Below are 23335 nucleotides of genomic sequence, written 5' to 3'. Positions count from 1 at the left end.
TAGGGGTGGATAAACTCCTCTGTGGAGGAAAACTCTGGGCTGTATTGTATTCCATCACCCAGAGGGTCCTGCTGGGCTGGGCCCTGGTGTCCCCACACCCATCTGCTGCGGGGACCTGCTCGTTAACTTACCCTGCCCCGGTTCCCTCCCCTTCCTGTCTCTGCCCTACGTGCTGCTCGGTGCAGCTCAGAATCTCCTGCCAGTGAGCTCTGTACTCCAACCCCAGCCTGCAGGCCTGCTTCCAGCACAGTCCCGTGGAAGACACTCAGGACCCAGATCTTCCCTTCCACAGTCAGGCCATGGTGTGATCTGACCCGGAAAGAAAACGCGGTCACTCCTTCAGAGTTCATTGGCTTCCGACACAGACGCCAACGTGACAATGACAGACAGACACAGATAGCTGAGGGGAGACGAGCACTTTCATGGGACAGGCAGGGCCCCTGGGTGTCACCTGGAGAGGGTGAACAGTTGCCCCAAGCCTGGACCCAGCTCCCCTCTCCCACAGGCACCTCCTAGCGCCAGAGCTGAGAAGTGCAGGAGGCGAGAGGAGAAGCTGGCCCTCCCAGGGCCCAACCATGGCCTGGCTGGTGGTGCCTGGGGAGGCTCCGTGGTGCTGGGAGGGCCCCAGGGCTGTGGGCTCCAGGGGAGTTGTGCAACCAGGGGAGCGGAAGAGCCGGCTCCAGCTGGTAGGGAGGGAATAACCCAGGCCGGCAGTGCCAAGGCGGGGACTGGGCCAGCCTCCAGCCTGCGGGCAGGGAGGCGTCCCGCAGAGATAAGCCCTGCCCTGGATCCTGAGCTGCGTTGTTCGTTGTTCCGTACAGTGAGTTGCTTCTCTGAGTGCTGGCTGGAGGGTGGCAGGAGGCCCACACACCACCTCCAGGCAGCCTCCCAGGAGGGCTGGCCTGATCCGTGGTGTGGTCCCTTCGTCAGGGTCAGCCTCCCTGGGACTGGGCAGCATGAGCCGGTCACGGCACGTGGGCAAGATCCGGAAGCGTCTGGAAGATGCCAAGAGCCAGTGGGTCCGGCTGGCCAGGGCCGACTTCAGCGACAATGAGAGTGCCCGGCTGGCTACAGATGCCCTCTTGGACGGGGGTCCCGAGGCTTACTGGCGGGTGCTGAGCCAGGAAGGCGAGGTGGACTTCTTGTCCTCGGTGGAGGCCCAGTACATCCAGGCCCAGGCCAAGGAGCCCCCCTGTGCCCCCGATCCTGCAGGAGGGGCCGAGGCAGGCCCCAGGGGCCTGGACTCCTGCTCACTGCCGTCAGACACCTACTTCCCCGTGGCCTCGGAGAGCAGCGAGCCGGCCCTGCTGCACACGTGGGCCTCAGCCGAGAAGCCCTACCTGCAGGAGAAGTCCAGCGCCACCGTGTACTTCCAGACGGACAAGCACAACAACCTGCGAGACCTGGTTCGCCGCTGCATCGCCCGGAGCAGCCAGGTAGCCGCGGGCGGGAGGGACGGGGCTGGGAGGGCAGGAGGAGGGGTGCGTGCTGCTCTCAGGGCTGCCGTTCAGAAGAGGGGGCGTGGGATGGAGGTGAAGACCTCGTTTTCAGTCTCCCCTTGGAATGCTCACCTCCTGACCCTGTGTGCCGTGGCCTGGGTCCAGACCACCCACCCACCACTGGATCTGTGCCGTCGCTTCCCGCCTGGCCCTCCTCTCCCATCTTGTCCCCCAGACACCCTGGGTCCATGCTGCCCAGCTTCTTGTCTCTGCCATAAATCCAACCTGGCCCCTTCCCTGCTCAGAGCCCACTCAGAGTCCTCAGCGGCCCCCAGCTGCCCACAGCACCAAGAGCAAACCCCTTAGCTCGGCTCCCAGATGCTCCTGCTGCCTGGGCAGCTCTTCCCACGCCATCTGAGTGCCCCACAGCTGCTCAAACCTGCCACGCTCTCCCTCCGGGCCTTTGCATGGGCTGTTCCAGCTCACCTTCCCTGCGTGTTACCCCAGCAACGCCCCCTCCTGCCTCGGGCCCCAGCAAGCCCGTGTGTGCCTTGGCGAGCTGTCGTTGAATTGCCCGCGCGGGCACCAGCCCACCTCTGTGCTTGCAAATGACGGGGTAGCTTCCTGGGGGCACACCTCACCCCTTTTCCTCTCAGGTGCCTAGACCCCACCAGCAGAAGATGGAGCGACAGTGCCCCTGTCCCCAGAGGATGTAACTCCTCATAAGCGACTTTAGAAGAGGAACAGTCCTTGGAGACCAGGGCTTGGCTAGAACAGTTGCAGGCCCCCCTGCAGGCCGAGTCCCGAGTTCTCCCAGTGTCCCTGACACCCAGGCCCTCAGCGGCCCTCTCTGTCAACTGGGGGATGGGTGGGGAGGGACGCACGCTCTGGGGTTTCATTCTCCTCCAGGTGTACAAAATGACCATCGGTGACACAGGGCTGGGACATCCACAGCTGGACAGGGGCAGGGGCGAGAGGGGACACCCAGGAGAGAAATTCGCCACCTGTCACATGGTCAGATTCAGCATCACAAAAGAGTGATTTTCTTTATGTCACTACAATTATTTATTCTGCTACTTTTTTTAATTCCTAAAAAGCAAGTTGATGCTTGAGCTCCTTGTCAGGTAGGGTCCCAGTCTCATGAGTGAATCTCCTCCCGAGTTCAGTATTTAAGGTCCCAGAAAAAGCCCACCGAGGGCAGAGAGGCTGTACGTGGCAGGGAAAGGAGGGAGTGCTGGGAAAAGTTAAATGGAAGAGGACACGGGCTGGAGCATGCTGCTGGTACGGCCGGGCTGCTTGGGTGCTGTGTCTCACGTCTGGGTGACGGGGTGGCATTAGCCAGCGACAGCCCAGGCAGGCAGCCAGGAGCTCGTGGGGTCTGGGACGGCCACACCAGCAAGTCTCCCCCACCCCACCTCTCAGGTGTCAGCCCCACCCTGGACTGAGGTCCCCTCCTGTTCCCAAGGGTGAAGCTCAGAGCTCCCCCAGCAGTGGGACTCACGGCTGATGAGGAAATTCTCACCCACAGCTGAGCTGGAAGGCTGAGTGGGACAGCAGGAAAGAAGCCAGGCTAGGGCTGTGAGACCCGTCCAGGGGCCGAGCCGCTGGCCTTCCTCTACTCCTCACCTCTGCTTTCTCTCCCCTCCACCCCCATGGCCCTGGGCCCCGTGAAGTCCTTCCCACCAACACGGCTTGTTATGCCTCTAGGACAACACTTAGAAATCTGAGGATGTCACCGAAGAGCAGGCATTTCCAGTTGCTCTTGGCAGGTAGGAAGGCCTGGCTCTGCTGGAGCAGAGTTGTAGCCACCTCTTTGGGTTGCCGCAGTCCCCACCATTCTCTATCGTCTTGGGCCCCCAAAGACAATTCAGCCATTTGTGCTGCCTGCAAGGCATCTGCAGGCAGAGTTTGTGATATCCCCCGGGTGCACACACGCACACACACACTCACACACACGCACACACTTACACACAGGCCCAGGGCTCAGGGACGATCTGCTCCCACGGATGTTGTGTGGGCAGGCGCGATGGGGGTGGGGTGGGGGGGATGAGCCGGGTCCCCAGCCACAGGCTGCTGTCAGGGAGCTGGAGAACAGAAGAGGCACTGGGGAGGGGAGGACAGGTGAGGAGAGGGCGGAAGGAGCCCCTCTGCACAGTGCTCTCAGGAGCAGGGTCCGCTCTCAGCAGAAACGGCGAGTCAGGAGGCAGGAGGAGAGGTGGTGGTGCACCTGTTAAGATGCCTGTTGGGATGCCCCTCGTGTGGCGGAGTGCCTGAGCGTGCGTCTCAGCTTCCCACTGGTGCACGTCCTGGGAGGCAGCAGCTGGTGGCCCAAGTACCTGGGGTCCTTCCACCCATGTTGGGAGGCCCAGGTGGAATTCTTAGCGCCTGGTCTCAGCCCTTGTGTGCATTTAGTGGGTGGAATTTCTCTCTCTCTCTCTCCATCTCAGATAAATGCAAAATAACTTTTTTAAAAAATTGCTTTAGTCGGCACCGTGGCTTAACAGGCTAATCCTCCGCCTTGCGGCCCCGGCACACCGGGTTCTAGTCCCGGTCGGGGCACCGGATTCTGTCCCAGTTGCCCCTCTTCCAGTCCAGCTCTCTGCTATGGCCCGGGAAGGCAGTGGAGGATGGCCCAAGTCCTTGGGCCCTGCACCCTCATGGGAGACCAGGAGAAGCACCTGGCTCCTGGCTTCAGATCAGCGAGATGCGCTGGCCGCAGTGGCCATTGGAGGGTGAACCAACGGCAAAAAGGAAGACCTTTCTCTCTGTCTCTCTCTCTCTCACTATCCACTCTGCCTGTCAAAAAAAATTTTTTTTTAAATTGCTTTAAAAGATGCTCCCAAAGCAGTAGAATCCCCAGCCCTGAGGAACTCCCATTTCCTGGCAGGTAGAACTGCCACGTCTCCACGCATTGCTCATGGGAAAGCAGGCGGTAAGGCTGAGAAGGATGCCAGAGTGTTGGCATTGAGCTTGTGGAAGGCAGGAGAATCCGTACCCGGTCCTCTGTGGGCCTTATGCCAAGGAGAACACAGCCTCCGGCAGCCGGTGCTGTGTGTAAGCCTCGCCTCCTTCTCACACTGTCCACGCGTTCTCATGAGCGGTGCGTGTCAAAGTGACAGTCCCGCTGTCTGTACATGTTAAGGAGCCACCTGTACTCTTTTTTTGTATTTTTTATTTTTTTGACAGGCAGAGTGGACAGTGAGAGAGAGACAGAGAGAAAGGTCTTCCTTTGCCGTTGGTTCACCCTCCAATGGTCGCTGCGGCCAGCGCACCGCGCTGATCTGAAGCCGGGAGCCAGGTGCTTCTCCTGGTCTCCCATGGGGTGCAGGGCCCAAGCACTTGGGCCATCCTCCACTGCACTCCCGGGCCACAGCAGAGAGCTGGCCTGGAAGAGGGGCAACCAGGACAGAATCCGGCGCCCCAACCAGGACTAGAACCCGGTGTGCTGGCGCCGCAAGGCGGAGGATTAGCCTAGTGAGCCGCGGTGCCGGCCTGTACTCTTTTTTTTTAAGATTTATTTATTTGAAAGGCAGAGGCAGAGAGAGAGAGAGAGAGAGAGAAAGGTCTTCCATCCATTGGTTCACTCCCCAGATGGCCACAACAGCTGGAGCTGTGCTGATCCGCAGCCAGGAGCCAGAAGCTTCTTGCAGATCTCCCACATGGGTGCAGGGGCCTAAGGACTTGGGCCATCTTCCACTGCTTTCCCAGGCCATAGCAGAGAGCTGGATCAGAAGTGGAGCAGCTGGGACTAGAACTGGTGCCCATAAGGGATGCTGGCACTGCAGGCAGCAGCCTTACCCGCTTCGCCCCAGCGCCAGCCTAGTTACGGCATCCACATAGGGGAAGAGCCCCGTCTTGCGTGACCCCTGAGGCTGTATGCGTGCGCTGTCTTTTGTCGATGCAGAGCCTGAGGCCCAGAGAGGCTACGTGACTCGTCCAAAGGCTCTCAGCGGCTTCCAGAGCACAGCCTGGAGCCAACGTTCCGGAACCCCTCTCGGAGCCCTTTCCTCTGCCTCACGGGGACTGGCTTCCTGAGGCCACCGCACCAACCTGCCGCACGTTTGGTGGCTTAAAATCCCAGACGTGGATTCTTTCACGGTTCTGGAGATGGGGGCCTGAGATCAGGGGTCTGAGAGCTGGGCCGTGCGGGAGCAGAGGGGCCCCGCTTCTGGCGGTTCCAGGCAGCTCCTGGCTTTGTCCTCACACGGCCTCCTCCTCTTCTCTGTGTGTCTCTCTTCTGGTGTCCTTGTGAGGACCCTTGGGGTTGGATTTAGGGCTCCCCTAGGAGCCCAGCAAGATCTCATCTTGCAATCCTTTAGTTAGCCAGCTGCGAAGACCCTTTCTCTAGGTCAGGTCACGTTCACAGGTCCTGATAGCTTGTGGACCTACCTTTGGGGACCACCGTTTGACCCACCACGCCCTCGAAGGCAGCTCACCTTACAGGGGACTGGGACGAATGGCCCCACCCAGTCACACACCTCCGCTACAACCAGCTGGGAGCCACTCCCGAAAGAAGCACAGACCAGTGCAGACATCCTGAGCCTGTAGTCCCAGCATCCCTCAATCAGGAGGCGGGGTCTTTTCCCAAACCTGCCCCCCTCTCTGTCCACCTGATCATTAACCCTGTCTCAGGAAAAGCTGAAGGACTTACTGAGCCAAGGCAATTGACTCTTTTTTTTTTTTTTTTTTTTTTTACAGGCAGAGTGGACAGTGAGAAAGAGAGATAGAGAGAAAGGTCTTCCTTTTCCATTGGTTCATCCCCCAATGGCCACTGCGGCTGGTGCACCACACTGATCCGAAGCCAGGAGCCAGGTGCTTCCCCTGGTCTCCCATGTGGGTGCAGGGCCAAGCACTTGATCCATCCTCCACTGCCTTCCCAGGCCACAGTAGAGAGCTGGACTGGAAGAGGAGCAACCGGGACAGAATTCGGTGCCCCGACCGGGACTAGAACCCAGTGTGCTGGCACCGCAGGTGGAGGATTAGCCTAGTGAGCTGGGGCGCTGGCCAGCAATTGCCTCTTTGGTCAATTCCTTGCACGAGGAGGCTGCAGCTTTGGGTGCAGAGGGAGGGCCTCAGCTTCCTGCGGTGTCCTGAGCTTAACCGCGTCCAGATGCTTAATCGGGAGCCAGCAGGGACGCGGTTCTAACGGATCCTAGGCCTGGTTATTTGAATGCCTGTTCCGACTCTGCCCAGGGCACGCCATTCCCCAGCAGGTCCCCACCCTGCAGGTCCCCCGTGAGGGACCCTCCTTGCCCTTGTCACTTCCCACATGTTGCTGGTTTAAAAAATGCGATGCAGTCAAGGATGGCAGAGCGTTATTATTAGCGGGGACTTGGGGAGGGGAGGGAAACCATCGTCATTTTCCCGATTCTAATGGTTTGGGCTCGGGCTTTTCACTCTGTAATCATAGACTTGCTCACTTGCAATTGTAGTGGACACACTACCAGTTGGTGTCCTGTTCTCTTTTTTCACTTCATTAATTCTATTTTTCATAAGAAGATGAGCTTTTTTTCCCCAAAGATTTATTTATTTATCTGGAAGGCAGAAATAAGGGAAGGGAGCAAGAGAGAGAGAGAAAGAGATCTTCCATCGCTGGTTCACTTCCCAAATGGCTGCAACAGCCGGGGCTGGGCCAGGCCAAAGCCAGGCGCAAACTGGGTTTCCCACATGGGTGTAGGGCTGGACCACCTTCCATTGCTTTCCCAGGCGCATTAGCAGAGAGCTGGATCGGAGCTGGATTTTTTTTTTTTTTTTTTTTGACAGGCAGAGTGGACAGTGTGAGAGAGAGAGAGAAAGAGAGAGAGAAAGAGGTCTTCCTTTACTGTTGGTTCACCCTCCAATGGCCGCTGCGGCCGGCACACCATGCTGATCCGAAGCCAGGAGCCAGGTGCTTCTCCTGGTCTCCCATGGGTGCAGGGTCCAAGCACTTGGGCCGTCCTCCACTGAACTCCCTGGCCACAGCAGAGACCTGGCCTGGAAGAGGGGCAACCGGGACAGAATCCGGCGCCCTGACCAGGACTAGAACCTGGTGTGCTGGCGCCGCAAGGCGGAGAATTAGCCTGTTGAGCCGCGGCGCCGGCCTACTTAACCAATCCTTAGCACACATTTATCAAGTGCTTACACAGCAGATTTGACTTCAGACCAGAAACATTTCACTGTGTCTTCTACTGCCTAACCATAGCAATTATGTTACTGATTGATTGACAATCAGACAAGGGAAGAAGCAGAGAGAGCTCCCATCCCTGGCTCAATGTCTAGGGCTGGGCAGGCCAAAGCCAGGAGCAGGGAGCTCAATCCAGGGCTCCCAGGTGAGTGGTGGGGACCCAAGGGCTTGAGTCATCACTGCTGCCTCCCAGGGTGTGCATTCGCAGAAGCTGAGTCAGAAGCCGGAAGCGGGCACTAAACCTACGCACTCTGATGTGGGATCTTAACCAGCACCGTAACCACTAGGCCAAATGCCCACCCTCCCATGATGCCTGTTGTTTTCAATGGCTGCCCAATAGCCTGCTTACTGATGTACTACAGTGTAAAAATTAGGACAGATTCTTAATTGAAAGAAACAAGGAAAATAAACCCACACAAGCTTACGAGGAAGAGGATGGACATTTATAGATACCCACGTGGAAAAGTCAGGGGCAGAACCGGCTTCAGGCATGACTGGACCCCCATGCTCCAATGATGCCGCGGGGTCTCCTCCACCTCCTGGCCCCACTCTCCCCGGGTTGTAGAAGCTAGAGGCCAGCAGGTGTCGTTCATAATCTACCAAAAACGCAACCTGGCAGTCCGCCGCCTCTCCCGCTGGGGCCCAGCAAAAGTCCCGCGCTCTTTCTCATTAGAATAACTTAGATCATGTGACCGCCCGCGGACCAATCTCTACAGCCAGCAGGAGTTGCGGCGTTTTCATTGGTCTGGCCTTGGTCATGTGCTCTCCCCTTGCCCAATCAGGGGAAGGCAGTCACCCATCCAAACCACATGGACTGCCAGGGAGAAGCAATTCCTTCGAGCCGGACTGGGGAGCTGCTGGCCCCCAGGAGGCGTGGGCGCCTCTCCCGTTTGCTGGTGACCGAGCAGCGGTGGGAACCGGCCTCGCGGGCCCCTGGGCTGGCACCTGGCCCTGACTCCTCTGTGACCACGCTGTCTGCCCTGTCAGGTGCTGGCCATCCTGATGGACGTCTTCACCGACGTGGAGATCTTCTGTGACCTTCTAGAGGCGGCCCTCAAGCGCGGGGTGTTCGTCTGTGTGCTCCTGGACCAGGGGGGCGTGGCGCTGTTCCAGGAGATGTGCGACAAAGTGCAGATCTCTGACGGCCACCTCAAGGTAGGGCCCCGTGGGCGGCCTCTCTGGGTGCTTGGTGTCGGGCAGAGCGCGCAGGGTCGCCGGGGCCGCGGGAGCCAACGCCGGTTCACGCACAAAAGCCTGTTCAGGTGGCACAGCCCTCCCCCGACTTGGGCTCTGCCACAGGAGCTCGTGGCCTCCAAAAAGCAGCGACAGGGAGACAGGATCCTATGGGGTGTTTTAGGATCTGACCTGGAAGAGCTTTTCCCTACTTCCACCCGTGACACAGTGACCTTGCCTTGGGTGCAGGGTGTCTGTGAGCGGTGTCCCAGCCGTGTTGGCCTCTCAGCTGGGGAAGCCAAAGTACCCCACAGGGCAGGGGCAACCCACAGGACCTGGTGCATACCACGGAGAACACCCTGGCCCCACAGGAAGTCAATCACCCTGGCCTAGCCCCCACCCCTACTGCACACCCCTCTCCTGGCAGGAAGAAAAGAGACCCAGAGATGAGGGTTCATTTTGTCACGGACTCTGGAGAGCAGTGAGGTCAAGGGCAAATGTAAAAGCCCCTGGTTTTCATGAGCAGGTCCAGCTAAACAGCTGGGGCGGGGAGGGGGTCCACGGGGTTCCATGGGGACTGCAGCTCCAGCAGCTCGGCCTCTGGGAGAGAGCCTCCTGGCCGAGGGTGAAGCCCCTGTCTCTCCCACTGCGCTCACTGCTGTGTGCAGCTGAGCTCACATGTCTCAGGACCTCTGCTTGTCCTCACTGGGTCCCAGCTCCTCAGCATGTGGCCAGCGAAGCAGTCCAGGGAGTCAGGGCTGGCTGGCCTTGTCATCGTGGCCACGACCAGCCACAGCTGACGGTCCTGTCCTGTGCTCGCCACAGCACGATGGGCTGCGTCCCTCCTCCCTCCATCTCCTGGAGATACGGAGAGGCTGGCACGGGGTTGCCCCTCCTAGAGATGGGGGGCCACCCCTGGGCGTTCATGGGCTCCTGACTGTGTTCCTCCACCTGCCCTCCCTTGCCCTCTCGTTTCTCCAACTTTCCAAAGGGGTCAGCCTGAGGGCTGGCACAGCAGGTGCTGCTGGGGACACAGGGGACAAATCAAGCTGTGATGTGAGCTTGAGCCCTTTTGGCTGCACTGGGCCATCTTGCTGGCCAATTTAGGGTCAGAGACTTGTCACCAAGGCCACTCACAAGGAAAGGCTGGGTTTGCCCCCGAGTAATTGCCAGACATCTTGTGGTCCATGGATGGGGACCTTGCCTGGGGACTTGACTAGCATCAGCCCTTGTCTTTCTTTTATTTCCAGCATTGTTGGAATTCTACCTCCTACCCTGTTTTACATGGCCAGTGAATGCCAAGACAATGAAGAAAAGTTAGAAAATTCAGCCAAAGGAAACGTTTACATGGCCACATTCCCACCCCTGGAGATACACATGTTTACATCTTGGTGAAAATTCTTCCAGAATTTTCCTTATGCAAATTGTTGTAGCCTGTTTGGGCTGCTGTTGTAGAGAGCATTCCATATGGGCACCAAATTGAGTATTGGCTGCTCCACTTCTGATCCAGCTCTCTGCTATGGCCTGGGAAAGCAGTAGGAGATGGCCCAAGTCTTTGGGTCCCTGCACCCATTTGGGAGACCTGAAAGAAGCTCCTGGATCCTGGCTTTGGATCAGTGCAGCTCCAACCATTGCGGCCAATTGGGTAGTGAACCAGCAGATGGAAGACCTCTCTCTCTCTCTTTCTCTCTCTCTCTCTTCCTCTGCCTCTCCTTCTCTCTCTGTGTAACTCAACTTTCAAATAAATAAATAAATCTTTAAAGAAAAATACTATAGGCTGGGGACTGGCGTTGTGGCATCCCATATAGGTGTTGGTTCGAGTCCTGGCTACTCCACTTCTGATCCAGCTCCCTGCAAATGTGCGTGGGAAAGCAGTGGAAGATGGTCCAGGTGGGAGACCCAGAAGAAGCTCCTTGGCTCCTGGCTTTGGCCTGGTCCAGTCCTGGCTGTTGCAGCCATTTGGGGAGTGAACCAGCAGGTGGAAGACCTTTCTCTCTGTCTCTCCCTCTCTCTGCCTGTAACTCTACTACTCAAATAAATAAATAAATCTTTAAAACACACACACACACACAAACAACCATAGGCTGAAAGGCTTAAAAACAACAGAGGTTTATTGCTCACAGTCTGGAGGCAGGGAAGCCCCAGAGAGACCAGGCCGCACAAGACGTGGTGTGTGGTGAGGGCCCACTTTCGTGCTGAAATGGCCGCCTTCTCGCTGACCTCACACAGCCGGAGGAGTGAGGGCGCTCTCTGGGGTCTCTTGTGTAAGGACACTAATCCCATCCCCAAGGGCTGTTCACCCCACAGAGCCAACCTCCTCCTGCCGTCACCGCGGGTGCCGGCGCCCCTTGGGTCTACAGCCCGCGTGTGAATCTGCACACACAGCTTGACTTCCCTTCCCACAGAACATGTGTGTCCGGAGCGTGCAAGGGGAGGTGTACTGCGCCAAGTCGGGCAGGAAGTTCGCCGGGCAGATCCAGGAGAAGTTCATCATCTCGGACTGGAGACTGGTCCTGGCTGGATCGTACAGGTGAGCGCCCCTTCACTTCCTGTCAGGCTTCCCGGAGGCCCAGGGCTGTGAGGACGCAGGCCAGCTCCCGCTGCTGGAACCCACACTCAGCACCGGCCCGCATCCTCCTGGGAGGACTTCCGGGGGGAGAGGTACTTCCAGGTGTCTCGGTTCCCCTTTCCTCTCAGATCTCCTGTGTTTGAGTATAAAGTAGTGCAGTTTGCCTTGTGGAGTGCACGTGCCCTGTCATTTTTTAAATTACCATTTTTTTAAAAAAAGTTTTATTTTCATATAACAAATTCAGTGAGATCTATTGAAGCACACACACTAGCTAATTCACCCAGTTAAAGTGTGCAGTTCAGTTCTTCTTAGCAGTCACAGTGTTGGGCCATCATCACTGCATTCGATTTTAGAACGTTGGGGCCAGCACCGTGGCTCACTTGGTTAATCCTCCGCCTGCAGCGCCGGCATCCCATATGGGCGCCGGTTCAAGTCCTGGCTGCTCCTCTTCCGGTCCAGCTCTCTGCTGTGGCCCAGGAATGCAGTGGAGGATGGCCCAAGTGCTTGGGCCCTGCACCTGCATGGGAGACCAGGAGGAAGCACCTGCACCTGGCTCCTGGCTTCGGATCGGCACAGTGCGCTGGCTGTAGTGGCCATTTGGGGGTTGAACCAACGGAAGGAAGACCTTTCTCTCTGTCTCTCTCTCTCTCACTAACTGTATCTGTCAAATAAAAAAAAAAAAAAAAAAAAAAAAAACACGTTGTCATGACCTAGGAAGTAATCCCACATCCATAGCAGCCAACACCCCACATCTGGGCAACCACTAACCCACTTCCTGCCTCTGCTTGCCTGCTTTTGGCATTTCATGTGAATGGACTCATATGATAGGCGCTCTGCTGTGACTGGCTTCTTCACTTAGCAAAATGTTTTCCAAGTTCATACCACTGGATGGACATGCCACGTTGTACTTATTCACAGCCACTTGATGGCTGTTTGGGTTTTTGTTTGTTTGCCTTTATGAGTAATACTGCTTTGACTACTCAACATGGAACTTTATTGGACAGATATATCTTCTTTTTAAAAAAATTTTTTTATTTGAAAGACAGTTACAGAGAGAGGTAGAAGGAGAAAGAGAGAGAGAGAGAGAGGCCTTCCATCTGCTGGTTCACTCCTCAGACGGCCACCGCAACAGCCAGAGCTGGGCCCTTCTAAAGCCAGGGGCCAGGAGCTTCTTCCAGGTCTCCCACACGGGTGCAGGGGCCCAAGGACTTGGGTCATCTTCCACTGCTTTCCCAGGCCATAGCGGAGAGCTGGATTGTAAGAGGAGCAGCCGGGACCAGAACCGGCGCCCATATAAGGATGCTGGCACTGCAGGCCGGGGCTTTAACCCACTGCACCACAGTGCTGGCCCCTGGTCGGGTATAATTTCAATTCTTTGGAGTGTATGCCTAGCACTGGAATTGCTGGCCGATAATGGTAATTCTCTTGAAGAATTGCCAGATTTTTATTTGAAAGTGACTGTACTGTTTTATATTATTACCAACAGTGTATGAGAGTTCCAATTTCTCTGAGCCTACATAACGCTTGCTATTTTAAAATTTTTTATTTGTATATTTCCATTGTATTTGAAAAACAGATAGAGAGAGAGAGACCTTCCACCCACTGGTTCACTCCCCAGATGTCCACAACAGTCAGGTCTGGGCCCGGCTGGAGTCAGGAGCCTAGAACTCCCTCTGGATTTCCCATATGGGTGGCATGAACCCAGCTACTTGAGCCACCACCCTCTTCCTCTCAGGATATACACACTGGCAGGAGGTGGGGCCATAAGTGCAGGACATGGACTGGAACCAGGCACTCCGACACCGGCTGTGAGTGTCCCAAGCACCGACTTAACTCCTGGGCCAAATCCAGCCCCACCGTGGGTCTTTTCGATGGCACCCACCCCGGGAGCTCTGAAATGCTGCGTTCTTGTAGTTTCACTTTGCATTTTCCTGTGACCAAGGTTGTTGGCTGGCCCTTTGCGTTTCTTCTTTGGAGAAATGTCTATTTGGCTTTTTTTTTTTTTTTTTCATTTTTATTTATTTGACAGAGGAAGAGGCAGACACACAAATAGGGATGTCTCATTGACTGGGTCACTTCCCAGTGGGCTCCATGGCCAGGGCTGGGCCCAGCCAAAGCTGGGAGCCAACAGTTCAATGCCAGTCTCCCATATAGGTGGGGAAGGCTTTACCTCTGCCTCCCAGGGTTAGCAACGGCAGGATGGAGCTGGGACTCAAACCCAGGGCCTTGGATATGGGAAGCCAGCACCTGGAGGGCTAGGCCAAAGTCCCCCCACCCCAGTTTGTAGCATTATGAAGCTGGATAAGCTTCACTCTGCTGTCGCAAGTGCTGTGAGCTTGCTTTCCGGTGGGTCCCATGACCTAGAAGAGAGCTGCTACTCCCAGGAGGCGGCGGCGGCTTGTTTTGTTATTTCTGGAGCACTGTTTCCGAGGGGAGGGCTCTTCCTATCCTCACCCCTCCTGCAGGGTTTATCGGAGGGAAAACGCTGGAGAAGCCCTCAGCCTCCCCCGGCCGCCCTCTGGCTGACAGCTGTCGGAAGCCTCTTCGGTGGGAGGCAGAACCCTTTCTTGTGGCTGTGTGCAGTGCCCTTCAACCCCCAGACTTCAGAGCTCTGCTCTCTGGCCCCAGGCTGGAGGCGTGGGGTTGTGCATTTCCGTGTTTAAGGTTTGTTGGGGGGGTCAGACCCCCACAGGGGACCCCTTTTTACTCTTCTTGCAAAACACAGGCCGTGGCCGCACCATGGAGAGGTATACGTTCCAAGACCAGCAAGAGCTAAGGAAGGGCCCTGGGGTCAGCCAAGGGGAGCCTCCACTGCTGCCTGGCAGATCTGGGACGTTGGTGCCCTGGGTGGAGTTGGGATTTGAATGATGAGAAAGATTTCAGGGGGTGACAGGCGAAAAATCAGGCATCAGGAACAGAGTGAGGAATAGCATGACACCCAGGCAGCTTTCCAACCGGCTTTCCCGCCCTGACCACAACACCATCTGTGAGCTTTTTTCTCCTACAAATCAGATCAAGTTGCTTCCATCTTTCAATGCTGCTCCTAGAAAGAAAAAAAAAAAATCCACCTCCTTACCAAGGCCTCTGTCTCAGCAGGATCTTTGTCCCTCCTCCACCGTGCTGGGTCTGTTGTGCCTCGGGGCCTTGGCACCTGCTGCTTGGACGCTGTGCTGGAGGGCTCGTTCCTGCAGTTTCCAGATCGCAGCCTCAGAGCCTTGTCTAGGATCGCACCCAGGGCCTTGCTGTCCTCTTTCACCCTGATTTGTAATTGCACATTCGTGGGCCTGTCTAGGCGAGACTGCAAACAAGCGAAGGCAGGGACTGGCATGGGTATGTTTTCCTTTCGATTGCATTCCTGCTGTGAAGTCAATGCAGTGCCTGAGCCATTGTGTGTGGCCGTCAGCGTTTGTCAAATCAGTGCAACACCTTCTGGCCGTGCAGTGTGGCTACGCTGCCTCCAAGAGCAGGCTGGGACACCGAGGGAGCGGATGACATCAGCATTCTTTACAGAACGCCATGGATTGGAGCAGAAGCCACCAGGGCATGCTGCAGGCAGGGGGGTCTGCGAGCTGTGGTTTTGTGTGTATTGAAGGTCCCAGTGTAACGGGTGTCTCTCCACGAAGAGCCAAGAGAAGCAGGGAGGACTTGCCCTGCCAGGGAAGAGGCCTTGTCCCGAAGCTGCAGTCACCAAGCGTGGCATGGGCGGAGGGGCAGGCACACCGGCCAGTGGAAGGGAGCCCCCCATGACGGGGCACGCAGAGCAGTGGGGAGAGGAACAGGAAGTAAGCCGTTCCCCAGCTAGAAAACTGAGTTCCTACCTCACTCCTGTTTTTAAGAGATCAACTTGGGCCCGGCGCTGTGGTATAGCGAGTAGAGCTACCGCCTACAGTGCTGGCATCCCAGATGGGTGCTGGTTCGAGTCCCTGCTGCTCCACTTTTGAGCCAGCTCTTTGCTATGGCCTGGGAAAGCAGTGGAAGATGGCCCAAATCCTTGGGCCCTAAAACCCACAAGGGAGACCTGGAAGAAGCTCCTGGCTCCTGGCTTCGGATCAGCCTAGTTCCTGCTATTGCAGCCATTTGGGAAGGGACCAGTGGATGGAAGACCTCTCTCTCTCTCTCTCTCTCTGACTCTGTAATTCTGCCTTAAAAAAAAAAAAATCAACTCCCAGTGCATGAAACGGACTTAAATATCACCAAGCAACTTTAAAACTTAGTAGAAAACACAGATGATGACTACATTAACAACCATTTCTTAAAGTACGAAAAGCACTGACTGTCTGAGACTGCTCAACCTAACTGATTATAACGAGAACCTCGGTCCCCGAGGGACGCCCCGAACCAGGGGAGGTGTGGTTGTCACTGGGAGCAGGCGTCCAGGATGAGCTCCCGAGGCAGAGGATGGCCAGAATCACCACGAACTCCTGGACTCACAAAAGCCCAGCAGAGAAGTGGGTGAGAGAGCGGAGCGGACTTCTCCCCATGGTGCTACCCGTGCAGCCCGATGCCCCGGGACACTGGCCAGTGCCATCAGGGCTCAGGAGAAGGCAGGCAAGCCTGAAATGAGCTGCCATTGTGCACCGTGCGGCAGCTCAGAGATGAACAGGCGCAGCAAGCCCACACTAGACCGAGGGGGTCTGTTAGGCGCCGCTGACGGAGCTGCAGGCGGGCGACGGCTTTGGAAAGGGTTCAGCACTTTCACCTAAGGCTGAGTGTGCACCTGGTGTGTGACCCAGCAACTCCACTCCTAGACCTATAAGGATTTCTAAGAGAGACTCCTCCCCATGTGTGGTAGGACACGTGTATGAGAACATACAAAGCTGTTCACCATAGAAACAACCGGTGTGCCTCTCCACACATGGTGATGATGTGATGTGATATGATGAATGAGCCATTGAGTATTATGCAACAATCAACAATGAAGCAACGGTGTGGCGAAATCTTGGCAACATAAGACTAAATGAGACTAAATGAAAAGCAATCCCAGGAGAGTCCATGTATGTTAAAAAAAGGCTCCGATGAAGAATTTTATTTTCAAAAACACATACAACGATTGTTTTAATTCTGGAAAAAGGAAAGCAAGGGATTTCTGCTGCTGGTTTCCTGCCACTCAGGGATCCTTAGGGTGGAGGGCACGGAAGGACCACATGGCAAGATGCTAGCATTTGTTTTAGGCGGGAACTTCTTAGGTGCTTCCTACACCATTTAAATTAACTAAATGGCCAAATGGGGGCTGGCGTTAAGCTACTGCCTGCAAAATCAGCATCCCCTATGGGCGCCAGTTCGAGTCCCAGTTGCTCCACTTCCAATCCAGCTCCCTGCTAATGTGCCTGGGAAAGCAGTGGAGGATGGCCCAAGTGCTTGGACCCCTGTTGCCCTTATGGGAGACCCAGAAGAAGCTTCTGGCTCCTGGCTTCCGATCTGCCCAGCTTCAGCTGTTGGCCATTTGGGGAATTTGGGCATGAACCTGCAGCAGATGGAAGATCTCTCTCTCCCTCTCCTCGTGTGTATGTGTTTACCTCTACCTTTCAAATAAATAAATCTTTAAGTAGCCAAATAAATGAAAATGGGCCATGAACGACCAATGAGGAGCGGGTAGAGAGCCAAGGATTGTGACGACCTGTATGCTGTGTACTTAAGGGCCCCAAACTGATAGACACAAAATGTATTTCTTCCCACAGTTACGATCTTTCAGTGTCAGTGCAGAAGCGTGTGATGGCAGGACATGGCCGGTGTGCCAGGCACGGGGCAGCAGGGCCTGGGGCGAATTTGGACTTCACTGAGCATTGCGCACAGCAGCGTGGCCTAATCCAGCCTGGCCAAACAAGCCAGGGGGTTGGGAGAGCTGCTCAGTAGCCCAGGCCCTCAAACCCCGGCTCCCTCCTTCCTACCACCTGGCTGGTGCCCAGCACTGCCATCACCTCTCTGGGGGTGTGGGTGGCTGCTGGGCGGGAGGTGAGGCTTAAACAGAGCCTCGTTGTTGTTCTTGGAAGAACCCCCACTTGGTGTGGGCCCCACCCTGACTGCTGGGGTCAGGGCTTTTGCTCACAGGAGTGGCAGGGACTGGCAGCAGAGGCCCTGTCTATGGTGGGCCCATGTCTACCCAGTTCCCCTCCCCTGCGACCACCTCTTCGCCATTGCTTGCCCTCCTTAGCTTCCCAGGGGTTCTCCTGAGCAAGGACCTGGGACCTGTAGCCTGATGGTCCTGCCAGTTGTGTCCATGCTGTCCCCAGCCTTTCAGTAACTGGGAGAAAGGACAATAAAGGGAGGTCTCCATCAGATTACAGGGGAGACCTGGGTTAAGTTGTGGAATCGTGAGTGATACAGACGTGGCGTAAGCATTTTGTTTGCAGGTAGCACCGGCCGGTGGAGGGCGGGGGTGGGGGACGTGCTTGGTGACTTTCTGGCATAAACTGCACCTGCCCGGTCTCTGGCTCCTCCCCGTGCAGTCCCTTTCCTCCCAGGCAACACGTGACGCTCTCTCCCCTCTCACTGCATGGGTCAAGATGTTTTGTTTACTTGTTTTAAAAAGACATTTTATTTATTTGAAAGGCAGTTACAGAAAAGGGGAAAGAGATCTTCCATCCGCTGCTCACTCCTCGGACAGCCACAACAGCCAGAGCTGGGTCAGGCTGAAGGCAGGAGCCAAGAGCTTCTTCCAGGTCTCCCATGTAGGTGCAGGGGCTTAAGTACTTGGGCCATCTTCCACTGCTTCCTAGCATTAGCAGGAGCTGGATCAACAGAGGAGCAGCCGGGACTCATACTGGTGCCCCTATGGGATGCCGGCATCCCAGATGGTGGCTTTACCTGCGACACCACTGTGCCAGCCCCGGGATGTTTTATTTTCCTGAAACTGCAGCCCAGCCCTCCCTGGACAGCTCCTGTCTGCAGCTGAGGCCCGGCCCAGGCCCTGGCCCTGGCCCTGGCCCTCGCCCTCACCCTCGCCCTCACCCTGTGTTCTGTTCCCGCAGCTTCACCTGGCTCTGCGGACATGTCCACCGGAACATTCTGTCCAAGTTCACGGGCCAGGCAGTGGAGCCGTTTGACGAGGAGTTCCGCCACCTCTACGCCTCCTCCAAGCCCGTGATGGGCCCCAAGTCCCCCAGGCCGGCGGCCCCCCTGCAGCCTAGAGCCGGCCCCAGCCCTCCCCGCGGCGGCCTCAGTAGCAGCAGCAGCTCCACCAGCGACCGCACAGCCTCCGACCCCTTCAGCAGCCCCTCGACGGGCAGCAACCCCCAGAACCAGAGCCTGGCCGCGTCCTCGGGGCCTGCCAGTCCCCTGGTCCCCAGCCCCGCCCCGCCCCCCAGGTTTCAGCCCTACCACAGCCCCTGGGGGGCCTCGTTCTCCCCCAGGCCTCACGACGGGCCGCCTGCTCTCTACAGCAACCTCAATGTGTACAGACCCACGCGGCTGCAGCTCGAGCAGCTGGGCCTGGTGCCCAGGGTGGCCCACGCCTGGAGGCCCTTCCTTCAGGCCACGCCTCACTTCTGAGGGGCCCCTTTGCCCAGATGCCCTCCCCTCAGGGGCCAGCCCTGGACATTCCCCGAGCTCCTGGCCCAAGGCCCCCACCTCGGTGGCCAGCTGCTTTGAGAAGTCTCGCTCTGAGCTAAAGGCACTCACGGGAAACAGTTGCCTGGGTGCAGTGTTCCCAGGCCTGGCCTCCACCTGATGACCCCCACTAGTCCCTGACTGCCCCTTTCAGTGGCCTATGCAGCACATTCTAGAAGGTTCCAGGGTGATGGGACGCCAGAGGACAAAACCACAAAGACAGAGTCCCTGTCTTCCAGAGGTCAGCAGAGCTTTAACGTTCACAGTCCCTGAATCTCTGTAATGTGAGATGGTGTAGAGGGAGCCCATGCTTACCCAGGGTACACCGAGGCCCCAGGAGGTATATGCTGGGGGTACTGTCTCCCAGCACCCAGAATGGCCCACTCCCCAGAGAATCAGGAAGGGAAGAATCAGCCGAGGGTGTGGGAACATTCTGGGTGATTCTGAGAGCTGGGGAGCTGGTTCTCGGGAAAGCTGGCATTGGGGTATCCCTGGACCTAGTGAATTAGGGGTGAGGTCCCAGGACCACATCCCGAGGCTCTGTGGGGCCATCTGAGCTGTAGCCACTGGGGACGGGGCCAGCTGAGCAACCTGGGCACTCAGGTTGGGCCAGGCAGTTTAGCAAGCTCAGGTTCTGGCCTGGGCGTTCCTGGCGTCTGGGCTGGATCTAGGGGTTTGAGTTGTCAGCGTCTAGGAGCCGCCCAGGGAGGCTTCGTCCGCCGGCAGATCCAGGGGCCTCTGCCTGGCCTGTTAGCACCTGAGGAATGAATGCTGGACCTCACAAGCCTCACCACGCATCCTTTCACTCTCAAGTCCCGGTGCCCTCCCTCGTCCCGGCACCGAGGGGTGCAGCCTGTGCAGCGAGCACGGGCAGGGGCAGCCGGCACAGCGCGGCCTGGTGGGGGCACTGCGGGGAGACAGCGACAGCCTGCGACCCAGGGTGTTTCCGCTGGGGTAGGGGTGCCTCTGCCCCTCCCCCACCACAAGTCCTGTCCGCTGACGTCTCTCTGATGCCCAGCCAGGAAGCTGCCTCCGCTGAGGCCGCCCTCCCTGGAGCCTTGCTCTTGACCGCGTGGGGCACTCGCAGGCCCACTCTGCGGAAGGCAGGCTCCCAGGGTCCCAGTCTCCCAGCAGAGGCAGGCGGGGCCTCCTGGCTGCTGCCTTCTCTTTTTTAAGTGCATCGCTGTCCTCGCTTCACTTTTCTTCTCGGTACACAATCCTGCTCTCCTCCCCCAACCCCCGCTGTGGCCCCGCTGGTCTCTCGCCTGGCCCCAGGCTGCCCTTGCCGTCCCTGCAGACTACTGAGGTGGGGGTGGTGAGGTGTCACCATCTGCTGGGACAGGTGAAGGCTCCCAGGGCCAGCTGTGGTGAGGTCTGCGCTGCCCGCACCTGCTGTGTGCCAGGACCACGCCCTCTACTCCCAGCCATTCCACGTCACCCAGGGCTGCTCCCACGTGTGCCGATGGCCTCTTCGGGGCACCCACTGGGAGGTGAGGGTGATTGGCTGTGGTCGGTGGGGTGAGCAGAAGTGGGGAGGGGCACTCTAGGCAGGGGCCAGCAGAGCCCGCATAGAAGCACCCCCTGCCTGAAGTGGACGCCCTGCTCTGCCCTCCCGAGCTCCTAAGGGACCCCAGTGAGCAGAAGCCCCAGGCCCACACCACCGCCCTGCAGTGGCTCCTTGGACTGAGCCAGAAATAAACCTTCGTTGTTTAAGTCACTACAATGTGCGAGTTGTTTCTTCCTACACCATGTTCCAGCTTCGCCTGACTGAGCCAACCTCCAGGACCTACTGGCTGGATGCTGGGCCACTCCTTTGTGAGGCCAGATTCCAACCTGCAGCCTGGGCTCCCGACCACAGCCCAGTTCCCCCAGGAGACCACGTGTGGTTCATCACCCCAGCCACGGAGCACTCGGAGAGGTGAAAACAGCAAGTGGATGCCTCCCAGGGGTCAGGCACGGCTCAACTCCTAGCCACACCTCCACGCCCTAGAGGTCTCCCAAGCCGGCCCGGAGGGCCCAGCTGTGAGCAGCCAGCAAGAAGGACCAGAGAGGATTAAAGAGACAGCGTGACAGTGTCCTGGAGCTTCACTAATTGCATCCCCACTCCAGGCCTTCGTGACCCCAAGACCCACCTGCAGGGCTGTGGGCCGTCACGGGCTGGAATCTGCCAGCTCCCAGAGCCTCTTCCTGGAGCCTTCGCTCGGCCCCTCACCCGACACTTTGCAGGCCAGGGTCCCAGGCTTGGGGACAGAGATCCCTGGCGCTCCCCCAGAAAGGCTGGCCAGAGAAGCACCCCGACTCTTGGGGCCCCATCGTCCCTGGCTTAGCTGAAAAGCACCAGCCAAGCCTCCCCTGCCTGTAGAGGAACAAGGGGGCCTGGAGGCCAGGGAGGAGGAGGGGGTGGACGGAGCCGGCCGAGGGCATGCACGGGGCGCTCCTTGTGTGGAAGGACAGTGCTGTCCGGCAGTGGCCGAGCAGACCTCACACGGGCAGCTTAGGAACTGTTTCTGTCCCTTAGAGGCCGGCAGCTGGAGCTCCTGTGGCCTCTTTCCTGGGCCTGCAGGCCCTTCTTGCTGCCGCTGCACGTGGTCACCCCTCTGTCCCTGGCGTCTCCCTGAAGACCCAACTCCCTGTTCTTATATGGACGCCGTGGGATCAGGATGCCAAGGAGCTGTGCGGGGTGCCGAGTGCAGGAGGTGGCCCCGTGAGGTCAATGTCACATGTCACTGCCTGGGCTGTGGGTGCCCTGAGGCTGGGCAGGTGTCACTCTCAGGGCATGTGTGTGGGGGGGTCTGGATCCCGCTCCCATTTGGCTGCACAGACTGAGTGAAGCCGCGTCCCTTCCCTGTCCAGCCAGGCCTCATCCAGGCAGTGGCGGCCAGGAGAGAGAGAGAGCGCCGTGCTCCAAGCAAGAGAATCCCTCCTGCCCGATGGCCTTTGAACAGGACACCCACTCTTTCCTGCCTTCGGCCCTGAGCCTGCCGGCCCCAGGCTGCAGCCCCATGAACCAGCGCCCACGTGGGATGCCAGTGTCACAGGTGGTGGCTTTACCCACTATGCCACAATGCCGGCCCTCATAAAGGAGGTCTGCCCTCAGGGGAGACTTGGGAGCTGGAAGTGGGAAGGAATCACCCGTCGGACAGGCGGGAGGAGTGGAGTGGGTCAGAAAGAGGACAGGGCCCAGGGACGGGGGCTGCTGGAGGGGCGCAGACCCCACGGCATTGCCCAGCCCTCCCCTCCCCCACCCTGTGTTCGTGCTCCTGTCTGCGGCTATGCTAGGCCTCAAAAGCTCAGCAATTGTTCCGAAAGGAAGCCAGCCTTGCCATGGCCAGCCCCTGCCCTGTGGGAAGGCCTCCCGGCTCAGCCCCGCCCTCTGAGTAAAGCCCGACTTCTCGCCGTGCGCTGACCCGTGTTCTGCTTTGGCGCTGGCCCAGCCTTGTCACCTGCCACTTCCCTTGATGCCAGGGAACCCGGCCCTTCAGGCCCTTGCTGCTCCCAGGCCTTTCTCCACCCAGCCTGCTGCAAGGCCCGGCTCGGATGGCCCTCCTCCTGAACCTTGTGAGAGGGCCCTGGCTCTGCACCCCTGCACTCTCCCACGCTGTGGCTTGTCCCTCTGAAACTCATGCTCAAATCGAGTCCCTCTTGTGAGAGGTTAAGACCTGGAGCCAGGCTGGCCCCACGGCGTAGTGGGTAAAGCCACTACCTGCTGGCGTTCCATGTGGGTGCCGGTTCGTCTCCTGGCTGCTCCAATTCCGATCCAGCTCCTTGCTAATGTGCCTGGGAAAGCAGCGGAAGATAGTCCAAGCTGCCTCCCACATGGGAGACCTGGAAGAAGCACCTGGCTCCTGGCTTTGGCCTGGCCCAGCCCTGGCCATTGTGGCCATCTGGGGAGTCAATCAGCGGATGGAAGACCTCTCTGTCTCTTCCTCTCTAATTCTGCCTTTCAAATAAAAATAATCTTTAAAGGCCCCTTTACAAGGTGATGACAGTTCTTGGTGGGTTAATCTGGAGAGTGACTGGGCTACAAAAGCCAGCTTGGCCAGGTGTCTCGTATGCACCCTGTCTTTGCCATGGGATGTGCTGCACCTGGACTCTTCCAGCAAGGTCATTACCACATGCAGCCCCTCCACCTCGAGCCAGAACCACAAATGAAAATAAACCTCCTGTCTTTATAACGGACGCTGTCTGCGTTGTTATTGGCAACAGAAGATGGACGAACACAGCCGGCCCCTCCTTCCCGGCTCTGATCACATGGCCTCTAGCAGAGAAGCGCACTCCTGGGAAGTGGCCACCGACAAAGCCCCACAAGGCCGCCCTCTGGACAGACAAAGGAAGGAGGGTCATCTCCAAGAGAAACAGCTTTCTGAGACAACAGGGACTGTCTTAAAAGAAGATGAAAGGCCTCAAGTGTTCCGTATTACGGTTCTTGGGCCGCAGGTGAGAGGT

General features: G+C 57.7%; 1 protein-coding gene across 1 annotated transcript; it reads left to right on the top strand.

Moving 5' to 3' along the window:
* Positions 1-956: 956 nt before the first annotated feature.
* FAM83A (family with sequence similarity 83 member A) lies at positions 957-18832 on the top strand. Its single transcript, XM_062188038.1, has 4 exons — positions 957-1436; positions 8590-8757; positions 11181-11305; positions 18313-18832. The coding sequence occupies exons 1-4, from the start codon at positions 957-959 to the stop codon at positions 18830-18832; spliced, it is 1293 nt and encodes a 430-aa protein (XP_062044022.1).
* Positions 18833-23335: the final 4503 nt, after the last annotated feature.

Source organism: Lepus europaeus, chromosome 4, assembly GCF_033115175.1.
Source record: "Lepus europaeus isolate LE1 chromosome 4, mLepTim1.pri, whole genome shotgun sequence".
NCBI lineage: Eukaryota > Metazoa > Chordata > Mammalia > Lagomorpha > Leporidae > Lepus > Lepus europaeus.
This window is presented reverse-complemented; position numbering and strand designations above follow the sequence as displayed.

Coding starts and splice junctions, on each gene's coding strand:
- FAM83A (XM_062188038.1), top strand. CDS start 957: ATGAGCCGGTCACGGCACGTGGGCAAGATCCGGAAGCGTCTGGAAGAT. Junction 1,437..8,589: donor GCATCGCCCGGAGCAGCCAG/GTAGCCGCGGGC, acceptor CTGCCCTGTCAG/GTGCTGGCCATCCTGATGGA. Junction 11,306..18,312: donor GTCCTGGCTGGATCGTACAG/GTGAGCGCCCCT, acceptor CTGTTCCCGCAG/CTTCACCTGGCTCTGCGGAC.